This window comes from Oryzias melastigma, linkage group LG14 (assembly GCF_002922805.2).
Source record: "Oryzias melastigma strain HK-1 linkage group LG14, ASM292280v2, whole genome shotgun sequence".
In the NCBI taxonomy this organism is placed as follows: domain Eukaryota; kingdom Metazoa; phylum Chordata; class Actinopteri; order Beloniformes; family Adrianichthyidae; genus Oryzias; species Oryzias melastigma.
This window is the reverse complement of record NC_050525.1, coordinates 12469358-12486534: the sequence shown is the minus strand read 5'-3', so window position 1 is coordinate 12486534 and position 17177 is coordinate 12469358. Positions and strand designations below refer to the sequence as shown.

General features: G+C 41.1%; 1 protein-coding gene across 1 annotated transcript; it reads right to left on the bottom strand.

The window, feature by feature from the left end:
- Positions 1-824: 824 nt before the first annotated feature.
- si:ch211-284e13.4 (insulin receptor substrate 1-B) lies at positions 825-13223 on the bottom strand. The gene is made up of 3 exons (XM_024266432.2): positions 12515-13223; positions 7077-10166; positions 825-3560 (listed from the first exon to the last, which is right to left on the bottom strand). Exons 1-3 carry the CDS (start codon positions 12861-12863, stop codon positions 3553-3555), a joined length of 3447 nt encoding a protein of 1148 aa, XP_024122200.1. The 5' UTR covers positions 12864-13223; the 3' UTR covers positions 825-3552.
- Positions 13224-17177: the final 3954 nt, after the last annotated feature.

The window sequence follows — 17177 nt, the reverse complement described above, 5'->3', positions numbered from 1 at the left end:
ATTTTTGAGAAAATATTTTAAATGCACGTAATACTTTTAATACTTGTTATACTTGTAATTGAGCACTTCCATTGCAAACATTCAGTCCATATTCTTTATTTCTCAATGTTAATCTGCATTTAACGTTTAACTTCCTTAACCTCTTCAGACCTGGACGTCACATTCTGGGTGTTAGCTCAAGTATGACCAAATATGGGGTTAAAATGAAAATCTTTTGTTTTAAAGTTGACTTTTTTCATAAAATCAGGGAAAAATATGTATTCAATGAACAGATGATTTTTAAAAAATAAGAATTTTTATTACAGATAAATGTTAAAAACGTAGATTAGAAAAATTAAAATTTTTAAAAAGTTTCTTACAAATTGAGAGGCAAAAATATTTTGGTTTTATAGGAAAATGTGGATCACCGAGATTAGAAAAACAATAAATCTGCCTCCTAAAATAAATACGGGAACCCAAAATCTCACAAGTTACAGGAAATTAATCGCTTTTACTACCATATTTTGATTTTTTTAATAAGATTTTTTTTTATTTCTGTGCTTACATTTTTTAAATCATTTTTTTTGTCAATCAGCTGTAAGTCATTTTTGAGAAAAAAAGCTTCAAGTAAAAAAAAAAAAATTGGGCTAAATTAAAAAAAAAACATATTTACGGAATACAATAACATTAAACTGTGTCTGATTAAATTTTTATTTATATCATTCTCTGCATTTCCAAAACCAGAAAGCAAAAACTATATTTTTTACATATTAAAATCCTGCTTATCAATTGTGTAAAATTACGATTCTCTCAGGAATGAAGGACGTCAGGAGATCATTTCTATGTTTTTTTTTTTTTTTTAATTTTGCACTGTAAAGTTGTGATGGCAAAAGTTTAATCAATCGATTAGGCTTTTATATAAATGAAGTCTTGACATTAATTGGAGCAAGTGCTAACAAATATCACTTTTTGTTTTTTAGGTTTGGGTTCCTGCTCCTTCTCTCTTAGGAGTTTTCATCTCTACGTAGTAAATAATTGATTAGCACCAGCAATCTGTCAGGTTTTTACCTTCACATATAAATGCGTTTCTCAGATGTACTGAGGTTTTCTCTGCTCACATCAAAAGACTGCTCATTTTTCATCGAGATACAATTTTTTCAGACTGAGCCGTGACCTTAACTTCTACAAAAATACCATCTGTTTAAACGGGGATTAAATAAACGTGTCCTTTGTCGACGGGTTTATCCTTTAAAACTCTGACCCGCCCGCGGTGGCTTACAGTGCAGCAGTCTAGACCCACCTCCGACGTGAAACTTTAAACACAGCAAGCAGAAGACAAAGCTTTCTTTCATCTTTTATATCACTTTTTCTTTTTATCAAAAGAAAAAAAAAAGTTGACGTTGTCTACATCACAGACAAGAATCATCAATATTCTGTTTTAAAATAATTTTGCCAGGAACAGAAGGATCCCCAAGCCCAGCCCTCCCCTGAAGAAAACTCCTCTATACACAGTAGAACTTCACATACCTATAATTTCTCTTCAGTCTTTTTACAACATTATCAAAGTATCAGCTTTAAAATAATTAGGATGCTCTTTTCAATGCAGGTCTAACCAATCTCCTGACTGTAGCTTTTTCCACACTTAGAGGCTTCTATCACCAGAGTGCCCAAATGTGCCCCCCTCTTCTGTATGCTGGAGGGGGGGGGCTTTACAGTAAGGCCAACTGTTGCGTCTGCTCGGATGTGAGATTATGAGGTACAGTCAGAAAATCACGCTAATCCCCAATTACCAGAGATTCAGATCAGATTATAAAGGATAAAAGATTTTAGGAGATGTGATTTAATGACAAAAACTTTAGATTCAGAAGCTGCAGGGTGAAGATTCAGGAGAAGGACTCACTTCCTGTCAGGTGAACAGGAAGTAAAAAGCTGATTGAAATGTTTTTTTGTATTATAGCTGGTGACGAGGATTACGCTAAATGTGGGAAAAAGCTACTGACGTCAAGAAAACCCTCTCCGTTTATACCCTGTTCACACACACCCAGTGTCCCAATGATTGTGGAGAAGTCTTCGTATTCACAGGCTCTGATGACCGCCGTCCACAACTCGATCATCAGAGTGATAGATAATGCTTTACAGCTCTCCTCGTGGGGATGCTTTGGGGGTTTAAGGTGTCCGGAAATCCAAAACAAATGCTGACTATATACAGGAAATTTGCTCCCAGTGTAGAAACTGTGTAAGTTAAAACCTCAAAAAATTGATTTACAATTAAAATCCACACAATGTTGAGTCCCAATTTACAAGATTTTTTTTTTGTCTGAGCTACAACAAAAAAAAAAAAAAACTGGATCAGAAAAACATGGACGCACCTCCCAAAAGGGAAAGTTAAACATATATTTTTTAAAAAAAGAAGCCAATCGGATCGTGTGCTTACTGTGGCTGAAGGGTTAGGCACTGCAAAACAATTTACAAAAAAAAAACAAAAAGTTGTTTCTCGTTAAACACAGTAAGGCAATCTAATTAGTGGCAGCAACATTTGCACAAACTTAAAATTTGGACCAAAAAAATAAAAAAAAATTCCCCGTTTCTACAACCCATGTTCAGATCACCTGTGTAAAAACAGCTACAATCAAAAAGGAGGCACTTTATAAAAGAGTATATAGTTTTCTAGCCTATATAGCATTAATCAGTATACTGTGTATTTTATATACCATTGTAATGTGTCACTTTATATTAAAAATGTGGTAGTTTATGCAAAAAGAACTACAGCATGTATAGGTTTCTGTCAGTCTATTTGCATTGCTATAATATTTACCATAGTAATGTACAACTTAATACAAAAAACGTTGTCAAGTAAAGCATTTTTTCAATGGTTTTGTGCTACACAATAATTATAAACCTTAAAAAATACTTTTGTTTTATATTTCTGTGTTTTTCTTTTTTAAGACTGGAGCTAAAGTGATTTGATTTACTGTAATTTTTTAATTGTTAACACGATCAACGTAATTCTAGTAGATTCTGAAGGAGATGTTAAAGCTAGAAGAGTTACAGTATGTTAAAGATTTTGTGTTTGACGCCTCAGGTGTTGAAAATATTGTTGTGACCAAAAATATACGTGATACGAATTCAATTTGATGCAAGTCTTAAAGTAGCACAAAAACAGTGAAAAAAGAGATATGTAGGTTTACAGTGACAGGTTATATTAGAAACTCAACCTGCCTGCTTTCTGAGGAAAGTTACTTCTTTCTTTTAAGCAATTCTGCTTCCGTTTGAAGGAAATTCTTAGAATAAAGAAAAAAAAATAAATAAAAGAGCGGCCTATTGATCGAGTCACGCCAAAAATGACTGAAAATACAACCGGCGACTTTCCTTTCCTTATTCCCCGTCTGGACGTGGTGTTGTGTGTACATTTATTGTTTGTTTGGCAGACATTTGGTTGACAGAAAACAGCAGACGGGACCGGAGGATGAGACTTCCAGTGAGCGGTTGTGTTGTGGCAACAGACGAGTCATCTCCTCGCGGGCGGAGCGTGGCGCTCTGACCGCGCCGTCGCCATCCGGACCGAGACGGAGATCAACAGTCTGAAAGAAAGACAGCGGAAGATCGTAAAGTTAACAAGCTGGTAAAGTGGAGTTCATCATTTCCAGTCTGATGTAAGTGTTCACACGCTGAGTGCTAAAGAAGATAAAGCAGTTCTGTCCAGATTACAATTTCACTTAAGCGTAGTGCTCTTGTTTATTCTGGAGCTCCTGCTGGCAGCTTGGGTAAATATCACATGATGCTCCATATCTTTCTGGAAGGATTTTCTGATTGGCCATTGTTGCACATGTCAATATTGTGCGCCTTTGACTCTGATTTATCAGGTTTATTTCCCCTCTTTATGAGCCACCTGAAGAACACAGAGTACTTCTGATTGTATCAACTAAACTCAGTCAGATGCAGCAACAAGTAAAAGCACTAAAATAGTAGCTTCATTCACAAAAGAATTAGAATACACCAAAATTAGAATTTTTAGGAATGTTCTCGTAGAATCCTTATAAATTTAAAAAAGAGTTTAAAGAATTTATGGGCTATTTGGTGCTAAAAGAGAAAAGCAATGTCAGCATTAAAGTTTAATTAAGGTGTTTTATTTCAGCACTTAACTGAAAGATGAAGGAAAACACTAAGCCTGAATTAATAGCCATTTGACCATCAATGCCAGAAGAGCAGCCTTTATGACTTTAAACTGACACCAAGCACTTCTAGGAGATCATAACTATGTTGACAAATGAGCGAACACTTAAAGTTGTGTTTATAGAATCTCCACAATTTAGATGTTAAAAGCACCGACATTTCTTTTTTTAGAATATTTTTAAATCAGCTTGTGCACTCAACAAGTCCATAAAACTCCATAGCATAATACTCCCACCACCCTGCTGCACAAAGAATTAACAAAAAAATCCTCAGGTTAGTAAATGTCTCACATTTCAGTGGCCATCTAGTGGCGGAGAGCAGTTTTCTCATGATAAAACGCTTAGAAAACGTATCACTTCTGACCAATTAAAGTAGTTTTGAATTAGAATTATCATGTATTTTGTATAGTTGGAAAATATAAATTCTGGTTCATATATTAGAGAATTTCAGCACTTTTTAAAGCAAGCACTTCAAAATAACTTCCTTTAATCAAGATGTCCTGACTATTAGAATTATTTGAGTCGGGTTCTAATGAATAAAAGACTTATCAGTTGGAGAAAAAAAGCTAAAAAGTATGCTTTAGATATGCATAAAATCACTGATCCTGCAGCTGCAGTGCAAACAAGCACTTAATCTGTTTTTTTATATATATTTTTGCTTAAGGACTAAATTATTGCCTCTAAGTTGAATGTGGTTCATTTGAATTTGGATAAATTAGACTGATTGCATCTAGTTGTGGCAGGAAGTTAATACTTCCAGTCTACAAGGGAATTGACAGTTATTTAGATTTAGGGATAATTTATGAAAGGAAAATGTAGAGCACATTTATTTATTTGAAATTTGGGGTCTTTTTTAGGTTTTAGGCATTAGTATAAGAACTGGGTATAATTGTAAAATACTTAAATTATTCACTTAATTTTGCAAGATTTGATTTACAAATCAAGACATTTCAATTAAATATTTATCAAATTTTCTAAATCAAAATAGTTCTAAAAATGTAATAAGATGATAGCAGATGTTTTTCCTAAAATATTACAAGACATTGCTTAGTAATAAACTGATTAATCATGACTTATTGCATTTTCTTTCAATTTGATTCAATTATTTGCATTTTTTTCTTAATTTCAGCTGCAATAAGTACAGCGTTCCTACTCCCACCTGACAGGGAAAACTGCTCTTTCATGTACTTGGAAGCAAACGATTGTCAGTCTAAAACACGAACCGTTCATAAAGTGTCATCAGTGCAGCGCAAGGGAAACCTCAACCCTGCAGCCAACGGCGCACCCACGCATCAACATAAACACCTGGCCTCGGTTCCATCCCCTCATCCTCTATTCATGTGAAATGGCTCATTACCAGCAGACAAATCAATTGGCTCCACTCTCTCAACACCCACTTGTGAAAATAAGAGACTCTACAGACAGCCCACAGACTGGAAACAGTGCTGCCCACCAGCTCGCAGTCGCGCTCCACATCAGCTCAAGATGAAAGGAGAAGTGACTAAGACTCAGACAGGAGATGTGTCTGCAGACTGTGCGCATCAGAATTTGTATTTAGTTAGACAAACATTACCAGGAGACCTGTAGTTTGTTCTTTCAAGCAACTTGAAAAATGCTTCGCCTCCTTCGGCGTTGCTGTTTTATCTTTTTCTATTTAGATTTCTATTGTTTAAAAGCTGAAAACGTACAATTTATACAAAATCTCACGCAGCCAAACAACAACAAGTGTCAAAATAAAAGCTTATGAACCTTTGAATGAGCTAAAGTTGATATTTCCTTTTTTTATTAATACCTTTAAATGCCACATATTCTTACAATAACTCTTTACATGATTTTAAAGGACTTATTATTTGTTTAATTTAAAAACTGCTATTAAAATAAGCTTTTCTAGTTACCATCTTTAAAAAAAGTGTTTTTTTCTGCCAAGATTTTTATGCAAAAGCTTGAATGTCTGCATTGTTTGCCTGCTTATGTTTCAATCCCCATTACCTTTAAAGACCCACTCCAGTGAAAATCATCTTTTCTGCTGTTTTTAACATGTTCTTGAAGCATTTCTCTCATGATGGAGGAAAATCAAGTTGTTGAGTAAATTCTACTATCAACAGGCCATAAGCTCCCTGTTCTGCTCCATTCTGATGCATCCACCTGCAGACAAATAGATCCATCTGAGCTGATATCTGGATCAAAACTGTACGGCTGGATAGCTCCAATATTGCTGGCCATTTTTGGGGGTATGAGAGGCTGTAAGCTAGCGGGAGAGTGCATAAACAAAGGGCGGATGGGAATTGAAGGCAGACTTTCTCTGCATCAATAGCCCCGCCCACAACTCAGATGCAAATTTCTGATGAACTACTGCTGCTCTGCAGTAACCACATTCTAGAAAATGACAGCATTTTCAATTTTAACTAATATTCATAATTAAAAGACTATGAGAACGCTTTAAAAATAGCTCAAAAGATGGTCGAAGTGGGGCTTTAAGGTAACTGAGCCATAATTCCTGTTAGAATGGTCAGACATATTGATAAAAAATACATAAATAAGAAGACAAACTTACACTTTTTAAAGCTCTGGCTACTTTTTAGCATTTGTTTGTAATTGTAGCTACCTAAAAATGTGCATGCTATTATGTACTTTGATACATAGTGTAATTCCTTAAAAAATTAATTAAAAAAATTCCAGTTGTTATAAGTGAAGAAGTTTGGATGGGAGTAGTACTACTTAAAAGTTTACTTTTTAGTTCCACGTTTTGCTCATTTTAAAATAATTTCTCAAATAAACTTTACAAAGGAATCTTGATTGTATTTTATTTTGAAACCTAAATGTATAGTTCTAACAGGACAAAACTGAACAACCAGACGTGATCAAGTCATTCCACCATCAGGGTTCTCATTTTTTAAGAGTGGTTGATGACCCTGCACCACTCACCTTGACCATCCTTTCTGTTGTTCTGGTTTGCTCTTAGTTCCTCTGACTTATAGAAATCAATGCTGGCATAAGTGTTAAGGCCAGAGCCAGCACTGCTACCCATGGCACCTCCTCCCATATTGTAGACTGGAGAGGAGCACTCCACTCCGGCTTGAGGGCTCTCCTTCATGACCAAGTCAAGGTCAATATAGTTAAGGCCTTGTTCCGCGGATGAGGTGGAGGCTTGTGGCGGGGGTGTTGCAGACTGCCCGTTCTCCCACAGGGAGCAGTCCAAACCTTGCCGATGACCAGCTGGCTGACTGCCCTCCGGGAAGAGGGAGGTAGAGGAGGGCGGGTGATGGCGTATAGAGGGGGGCGAGTTGAATGTGTCAGAGGGGTGGCTCGAGTGTCCTTGCGGGTCATCTCGGACCAGTCTGCTACTCCGGTCAGGAGACTGGAAAGACTTGACGGGGGAAAAGCCCAAACTAGTCTCTGGTTCCATCTTTAAGGACGGATTTGGGAGGATGGCGGGTGCTAATGGAACATCTGTTGGCATCGCTGCCGCCTTCATTTTTGTTCTGAACCCGGCACTGGCTTTTCCTGCTAGAGGAGACGGCGTGCTGTGTTCGTGCCTAGCCTGGGGGGCGGCAGTAGATGGGCTGCCCTGTAGGGGGCTGAATGTGGACCTAATACAAGTTTGGGGCAATGAGGATTTCCTCAGATCCATGCTGACGTATTCGGGAGAGGTGGATATTGGGGCGGAGAAGCTGCGGGGAAGGTTAGTGTGGCAGAACAGTGGCTTATTCACGGGCCGCAGAGTTGCATGGATAACAGGATCTCCGTGCTGAGACACTGCACAGCGTCCTGCATCGGATTTATTGTCTTCCTTGAAGACGATGCTGACATACTCACCAACGGCCTGAGACGTTGATGGTGGTAGATTCTCCTTGACCCTGGGAAGGGTGTTTGCTTTCGTGATGTCCAAGGAAACACTAAGGGGACGCCCCCTCCTTTGTTGCTTCGGGCTCTTACTACTTGATCCTCGTTTTTGGTGGTGACGACCTTCTTTTGTTGATGTCCCCGCACTCTTGTATTCTGCTCCGGCTCTTATCAGACTTAACCCCCGCCCTGCAGATATTGACCTGTCTTCAAGGCTTTCGCTGCTGGCGGAGCTGGATGAGAAAGACGAGGACGACATGGAGAGCTGGCAGCCCCCCGCAGAACCCACTGAAGTTTTGTTTTTCTTGCTGTACCCCGCCCCACCGCCTACTCCAGTGTTTTCATGTCCACTGACGTCTTGTTTTCCTTCTGCTGTGCTTAAGTCGTCCTCAAAGCGAGTATAAAGAGCATGCTGGTAAGCTCGGGGCAAGGAAAAGTAAGAATTGAGCATTTTTGGCTGTAGCTGGTGCTGCTCCGGGTGGGAGGGTGGTGTGCTGCAGGCGGAGCGGCTGCTCAAAGGAGAGACATTCATGTAGTCACCGACATTTCGGCTCTCAATGCTGGCTCGACAATCCCACATCCCCAGTCTGTATAGGTCTGTGGAGCTGCTGCTGTTAGGAGACATGACCATGTAGCCCTCTGAGCTGGGCTGGTGGATGTGCCGAGGCGGAGACACGCTACTGTTGGGGGTCATGGCCATATACTCGTCATCTGCCCCGGGTTTGGCACTGGCATCAGACACACCTATTGAGAGGGAGAGCGACACAGGAGGAGATGTCACTCCAGGCAACATTGACATGTATCCGCTATCGACTGGTCCTGTGTCTGGCCCGCTCCTGCTTTTTCCTGCCCTTTTCCCACCCCCCCTTCCAGCATCAAGCTGCCCTCCTCTACCAGCTAGGTTTCCTGAGCCATGGTGTAAACCACCTTGTTCTCTGTTAGTATTCTGCGACATGATGGCATATTCTTCATCGTCTTCGTCGTCTTCTTCTTTTCTATGTGGGGCCAGGCGCTCATGGGAAGCCATGGGCAGGGAGGCCCTCTTACTCAGCAGTCTGCGTTCCGCTTCAGATTCTCGGCTGGATGACCGCCGCAGAATCCGCCGGCCTTTGGAGCGATGGTGGGAACTGAGAAGAGCCTCTCTCTGCCCCATCACTATGTAGCTGGAGGCTGCGTCTCCATGGACGTGGTGTCCAGAAAGACTCGGTATAAGAAGAGAGTGTTCCCCAGGACTGGAACCGTACTCGTCCGAGGACCCATAGTCACTTGGAGAGCCTGAAACTGAAACTCTTTGAGAGACACGAGGGTAGGAGCAGATCGTCATGCCCCCCACAGCGGCCCCCACGAGGCCACACTCTGATCCATGACCGGAGCTGGAGGACAGGCTCGGGGCCGGAGACGGAGCAGGGTTGGGTGTGTACCGCGCGAGGCTGAGGGTGATCTTAGCAGGAGTTGGGGCTCTTGTGGGCTTGGGCCTCAGTGTTGGCGTCGTTGAGCAGGATCCATTCAGACTCGGACTGGAGCTGGCCCATGTGCCTCTGGCACTAGCGCCGCCTTCCTCTGACCTGGCTCCGATACTGGCTGTCCGTGCTCTTGGGAAGCCGTGGCGTAGTGTGGGTGATGTGCTCGTGCTGCTGCCTCCAGTTCCAGGAGTCTCTGTGCGCGCTCGCCTAGAGAAGCCCACCTGGCTCGGGGGCAGGTTCGGATGGTGACGCCGACTCGGGACGCTGATTGGATTTGAAGCAGTCCCACCTCCGCAAGACGTCCCCACAGATTGAGACTTACTACGCTGACGAAACTCCTCGCTCAAGGCCTTCATGGCCTCCAGTAGAGTCTCGTGCATGTTTTGAGCCACCACAGAATCATCCACTTGCATCCAAAACTCTCCAGGACCAGTGATGGCCGAGCGTCCAACTTCAATGAAGAAGAAGTTCTCCGAATGGCCACACCGGCGGACATTCATCAACTGTAAAACGACAGCGGCCACATCCGAGTTGAGTTTGACAAAGTTGACTGTCTTATCGGTTAGGCACAGTCGGTAGATGCCCACTAGGTTCCTGGCATGTCCTAGACCTTTAGGCCAGACCTTAACTTGCCAAACTTCCTTAAAAGTTGGAACAGGAGACGGAGAGCTGCACTCTCCACTGCTGCCGTAGTCTTCAGGGGTTTTACCTGAGACAAAAAAAGCAAAAATAAACAATGTTAGCACATGTGGTGATTAAAAACAAAAAAAAGATTAAAAATACATCTAAATTAACTAAAGAATAAGGAAATATACTATGGAGAGAAAATAGTCTTACTGGACTTGTGTGTGCGTAATTCTTGATTTGTAACTCATAGAAAACATTTTGTGCATAACTGTGTGTACTTGCAATTGTGTATTTACATGTTAATGTAAATACACAAAAATACAATTTACACACACACACACACACACACACACCTTGAAATGACACCAGCTTAAAACTAACTACAAATTAAAAATGGCTCCTACGCATACAAATCTTTGAACTGTATGCCTCAATTGACTGATACACACAGACAAAACCATATTTAAGCACAGATTAGAGTTACAAGTGCATGAGGGGTTGTGAGATTCCTTTCTAGTCTTCAGATTTGTGCATAGATGATGCATTTAAATGCTGCTAAAGTGCTGGGTTATCACTTTTCTTATCAGCTACTTTGAACTTAGATTGTGAAAAATATCTAGTAAAACTTTACCTTTTTTCCACGTTCTTAAACAGATATTCCTTGATATTTAACCAAAAAAAAGTCTGAATACTTCTTTTTAAAACACTTTTTTTTATGTTTTCTGGAACTAATTGCTTCCTCTTGACAGCGCCTCAAGCACGGATCTCTTCACTGAGCCCTGGTCCCCAATCATAGTGCTTTCTGGGTGTGGAGAAGCCCCTTTAAGTTTTTCATATTCGAGTGTACACGTTGCAAGTGCACCCAGTTATACACAACATGTACTGTACAAATTAAAAATTAAGAATTACACATGCACAAATCCACTAGATCTATTTTCTCTCCATATAAGTCTATCCATTCTGAATATACAGGTGCAAGAATATATTCTGCATGTGGACAGCATTTAATTTGAATGATGTTAAGGGTTTATTCAGACTGTAGAAGTGCGTTGATCTGCATGGAGTCCACTTAATTTGGTTCGGATCAAGTCCTGAACCTTGAGTTTGGTCTGTATTCAGACTGCCATCATCTGAAAATTTTTGCTTCGAACCAAAGCTTGTAAACAAACACCACCTGACTAAAGATCTCTTCAGTCATTGGCCATCCGACCACAATTCATTGAGTTGCTGAGTTTCATTGTAGCTCTACTACTTTGTTTACATCCCATAATGCCCGGCTACGGTGGCTGTTTTGGTCCAGTTGTTCCGCTCCGAGCATGGACCCTATTCAGATTGAGGAAACTCAGAGCGAACCAGAGCTCAGTCTGAATGAAAACAAACCGAGACCACCTCGAAAAATAGGTCTGAGAGCGGTTCCTGGTCCTGAACCAGTATCCGCTTGGCTGTATTCAGACTGAAAATTCATTCCAAATTCTCAGGGGAACCGAACTCCGGCTCACTTTAAACAAACCAAATGTGTCCAGTCTGAATGCATCCTAAAAGCTTCAGCAGATCATAAAATCAGAGAATGCATGATGAAAAAAATCACCTCTTTTCTCACAAAAATAACAATAACCCTGCTTTGCCACCATCCTCCTTTTATCACAGCATTAATGTGACTAAGCAGCGTCTGAGTGTCCACCCATGATGTAAAATGTAATTGTGTTTCATAGTGGTTAAGCTGTGGTCTTCACAAAATGGGAGTGTGTATTATTCTAGCGCGCATCTCGTTAGGGTTCCACAACAACACATTAGAGCCGGGCAAGCCCATCAGTCTGAACGAGGCGGGGAGAAAAAGGGGTGGGGGGCAGGGGGTGTCCATCATAGGATTAAAAAAAAATGTAAACATACGATTGAGCAAAGGGGGAAAAGAGAGAAAAAAATCAATCAGAAAATAAGAAAAAATGCGCTATTTCCAGGGAGATCTCCACACCAGCAGCGCAGAGGAGCGCAAATGTAGGTTAGAGCTGTGCAGAAAAACAAAAACACGGGCTGCAGCGGAGTGCACCGCGATAGGCTACTACTATATGATGCATCCCTTGGATGGTTGCTATATGCCCACTGCGCCATGCAAAAACCCACCGCCATGTGAGAAGATCCGCATTTCAGTCACAAAAAAGGCGCTCATTCCGGATTATTTGTGCAAATGAGGAATGCATCGCGTTTCATTGTGCCAACAGGCGCAGATTAGGACAAACCGTATTCAAATGTGCTGCACAAACACACACACGCCGCCCATAGCGTGCAGATCAGCCCAGTCAGAAGCTCATGTTTAATACAAAAATATATAAAAAGCTGCACCCACTGGAATCATTTATTCTAATAAATATGGAATATTTGGTGAAAACAAAGAGTGCTGAGATGGTGCAGAAAGCACTTTTCACATCTTACAGTTGCACTGGAGGTCCAGCATCGCCTGGTACCACTCATTCTGGACCTCCTCGCTGTCCGCGGCGATGGCAAAGCTCTCGCTGCGGGTATAGAGGACTATCATGTGCTTGTTCTTGGAATCTGCGCGCTTGTTGATGTTGAAGCAAGTATCCAGGTTCAGCACTTTTTTGGGCACCGGCGATTTGCTGCGGAATTTCTTCTCGTTCTCGTAATATTCCAGCCGAGCGGGACCATGCTCCGAGGCCGACCTCAGCACGAAGAAGCGCCGGTGCATTGATTTATGCTTGCGGAGGTAGCCGCTTTTCTGCACGTCTTCATAGTTCTGCGGCTCGCCCGCTTGGTTCTCCATCAGCGCGGTGGGGGATCGCTGAAAACAAGGTCGTGGTTTCTAGGCGTGAAGCGCGAGCCCATGCGGTCTCATCATTCATCCGCTACATCCCTCGTCCCCGCCGCGTCCACATTGAAGTGTGCAGCATGGGGCTCAGGATGCCGAGACCACCCGAAGCATGCCGGGGGTCTGTTGTCATCCTTTGGAGTCCGGCGGCTGCAGGAGGATCCGCGCCGCGTCCACCGCTCCGCGCCCCACAGCCCAGCCCAGTCCCCCGGTCAAACCACGGCGCGGTTCAGCTGCTCGAGGACGTCTCCTCCTCCACCTGTCTGAGGATGCCCACAGCCGGAGCGCGCCGTCCAGACATGCAGGGGAAGCGCTGCACTTCCGGTCCACACTTTCAAATTAAAACATGTTTATCAACCTGCAATAATAATATACGTTAAAATATGAATATATTACAACATATTACGGACTATATAATAGATAAAAGTGTTCCCTTTTGACTTATAAATGCTTTAGAGTCCCCTTATTGACTAAAGCTTACTCTTCCATGTGGTTCTAAATAAAAAAGTGCCAAAAAAGGTTCTTGCATGAAGGGTGTACATCATTAATCATTTATTTATTAGTTTAACACATACGCATCAGTTTCAAAAGTTACCACTTTTGAAACCAGCCTCTAGTGGTCATGTGAGAAATTACATTTCCAGGAAGCCTCTTGTGTTGAATGGAATCTGGGTTTATGAATATTTTTAACCCTAGAGCACTGAGTGCCTGGGTAAAGTCTCACATGTCCCAGGAATGGACGGAGCAAAGGTCAAGTCTCTAGTGTGTCATTATTTTATTTTTAGAATTTTTTTTCTCAAACTCCTAATTTTTCAATAATTTTCAAGCATGTTTTTAGGATCTTCCTATCTTTTTATTTTCCATTTTCTTATTATACCACAGTTTAAAATAAAACCAGTCTAATTCATCCATTGTTGGCATGTTTTGATCTATTTTTTATGACAAATATTTTTATTGGGTGTATTATATCAGGTAAAAATTACCCTTCTTCGATGGATGGATGGATGGATGGAGTTGTCTCTGTCATTTATTTGTTTATTTATTTAGTCACTCGGCCATTTTTGTTCTTGTATGCTCATTTATGATCAATGTTTTCCTTAACTGGATTTGTACAATAATAAGCATATAAAGTAAAAACTAAATAGATACATAGATAAAAATAAAATGGAATCTGGGAACTGGGCTGCTGTTGATCACTACCAGTAATTCATACATTTTGTTGCAGGATTCGTTAAAATATATTGGTTACTTTTACTAAAAATTATAATTTATTTTTATCACGAGGACTGCAGGTGTTTCGTGCTTTTATTTCGAAAACAGCTCTGCCAAACTTCCGGTAAGCTCCTGTCTGTCTGCGTCTTACTAGACTCGCCTGCTGCTCAGCTCGCACCTCCAAACCGGCGTGTCAGTCAGTCAGGTACCGGAGACAGGGGCACTTCCCCGCTGCTGAGGCGCGTGCAGGATCGCCGTGTTCCGCCGGGGGAGGAAAAAAAAAACCTCCGAATCACGTGGATGATTGGAACGTTTCTGACGCATAAATCGGCGTTTTTAGCCATTGACTGAAAAAAAATGATAGAGTAGTAAATTGTCTGCAGTCGCAAACTCACACCCTTTTGAAGGATGTCATGCAAATGTACGAGCATCAGCTACTGCAAAATGCACAGCAGCATAATGGAGGAGCAGGGATGGGTGATGACAGGAAATAGGATTTATTCTGACAGTCACTATTTCAATGCAAACCTTTGAGGTAGAATTGATTAAAAATATGACAAAATAAATTATATATATATAATTAATCTGGAAAAAACTAAAATCGACATTTACTAGTTCATTCATGAATAGATTTTTTTTTTAATATATATTTTTCCCTAAATTAGATTATTTATAGAAAGAGAACAAAGAGAAACTGACATGTTTTGGAATTTCGTCTGAGTTATGATGGCACTATAGTATAAAATTCAAGTGGATCAGCAAACTAATTGAAAATTGATATTCTCTTAAGTCCGATTATTGTTTTCCAGGACACCAAGTTTCATCAGAAATTTCCAATTTTACATCCATCTATCCTCAGAATCCACTGAATCTCTTTCGATGTCTCTGAGCTGCTGGAGCCAATCCAGGTATTTGTTGGGTGAAGGCGCGGTAAACCCTGACGGTTGACAGGTTGCATGCAAAGGGAGAACATTCAAACTCCACACTGAAAGTGGAATTTAAACCAGGGCAGTCTTGCTGTAAGGTGAGTGTGCTAACCACTGTGCTATCATGCACCCCAAAATTGAATTTCTTATATTAGAAAAATGCATGAGCTTGTATGTGGCACAATTAAGAGAACAAGACTCACCACCCACTTTATTTGGACCCCCTTTGTCTTCAAAACTGTCTTAATCCTTGGTGTTATAGACTCAACAAAGAAACATTCCTCAGAGAGTTTGGTCCATATTGGCATGATAACATCACACAGTCGCTGCAGTTTCGTTGGCTGAACATCGATGATTTAATCTCCTGTTCCACCACATCCTGAACGTGATCTATTAGTTTGAGATCTGGTGAATGCAGTGAACTCACTGCCACCGTGGTCATAAACAGATGGACATGGTCACAACAATACCCAGGAAGACTAGGGCATTGTGACCATGGTCAATTCGTACTAAAGGGCCCAAAGAGTGCCATGAAAATACCCCCCACACCATAATACCACCACCACCAGCCTGGACTTTTGACATTAGGTAGGATGGATCCAAGCTTTGATGTTGCTGATGGCAAATTCTGAATGTTGCAGCAGAAATAGAGACTCATCAGGCCAGACAACGTTTTTCCAATCTTCTGTGGCACCATTTTGATGAATCTGTGTGAATTATAGTCTCAGTTTTCTGTTCTTAACTGACAGGAGTGGTACCCACTCTGCTAGTACTGTAGCCCATCTGCCTCAAGGTTGGACGTGTTGTGCGTTCAGAGATGCTCTTCTGCAGACCTCGGTTGTAACCAGTGGTCATTTAAGTTTAATTAATGTATGTATCACCTTTAAATGCCTCGGTCAAATAAGGTGTGGTCATTAAAAGTTCAAAGAACTATAAAAACAACAGCTAAAATATTAAAAACATTTACGAATAAAAAGTATACTTAGAGATAAAATGTATAAATAAGTGACATAAAAGCCTAAAAACACAAGATAAAAGCAGAACTAAAACAATAAAACACACCAGCAGAGCAGAGTCTCATGCTGTGTAAAACGAATGGCAATAAAAATGGGTTTTAAGAAGTTTTTTTTAAAAATGGGCAGTGAGGATGCCTGCTGAATGCTCAGTGGTAACGTGTTCCACAACTTCGGTACACAGGTTAAAAAACACTTGTTCCCCTCTGAGTTCCCTCTTAGACCTCGGTACCTCCAGAGGCACCGGGTCGGGATATAAGGACAGAGAAGCTCAGAGAGGTATGACAGTGCACAGTTGTTTAAAGATTAAAAAAAATAAATAAAAGATTCTTAAAATGAATTCTGAAATTCACAGGCAGTCAGTGAAGGGTAGCCAGGATGGGGGTGATGTGGTCATTCTTACGCGCTCCAACCAGAAACCAAGCAGCCGTGTTCTGGACCAGCTGGAGACGTGAGAGGGATGACTGGCTGACCCCAAAATAAAGAGAGTTACAGTAATCCAGTCGGGATGTGATGAAAGTGTGGATTACTGTCTCAAAAGGATGTTTAGATAAAAATGGTAAGATGATGGTAAAAAAGAAGCTGGAGTTGGAGCTGGATATGAGTTACTGTTGCCTTTCCATCAGCCGGCCTTTGTCCTTTGATCTCTGGCATCAACAAGCTCACAAACTCACTGGATATTTTCTCTTTTTCTGACCATTCTCTGTGAACTCCAGAGATGGTTGAGCGTGAAAATCCCAGTAGATCAGCAGTTTCTGAAATCCTCAAACTAGCCCGTCTGACACCAACAACCACACCACATTCAGTCACTTCAATCATCGTTCTTCCCAGTTCTGATGTTTGGTTTGAACAGCAGCAGACCGTCTTGACTATGTCTACGTGCCTAAATGTATTGAGTTGCTGCCATGTGATTGGCTGATTAGATAATTGTGTTAATGAGCAGTTGGACAGGTATGCCTTACAAAGTGAAAATGGGTTGTGTGAGTCAGTGGTTTTAAATTCATCGTATTTGTTATTTTAACGAGGACAGTCTGTCCTCTATGAACTTAAGTGGTTGATGGTATTTAGCTCCATGACACTCCTGAGTATAGAAAAACAAAAAAAAAGACAAGACGTCA

Coding starts and splice junctions, on each gene's coding strand:
- si:ch211-284e13.4 (XM_024266432.2), bottom strand. CDS start 12,863: ATGGAGAACCAAGCGGGCGAGCCGCAGAACTATGAAGACGTGCAGAAA. Junction 10,167..12,514: donor GCTGGACCTCCAGTGCAACT/GTAAGATGTGAA, acceptor TTTTTGTCTCAG/GTAAAACCCCTGAAGACTAC.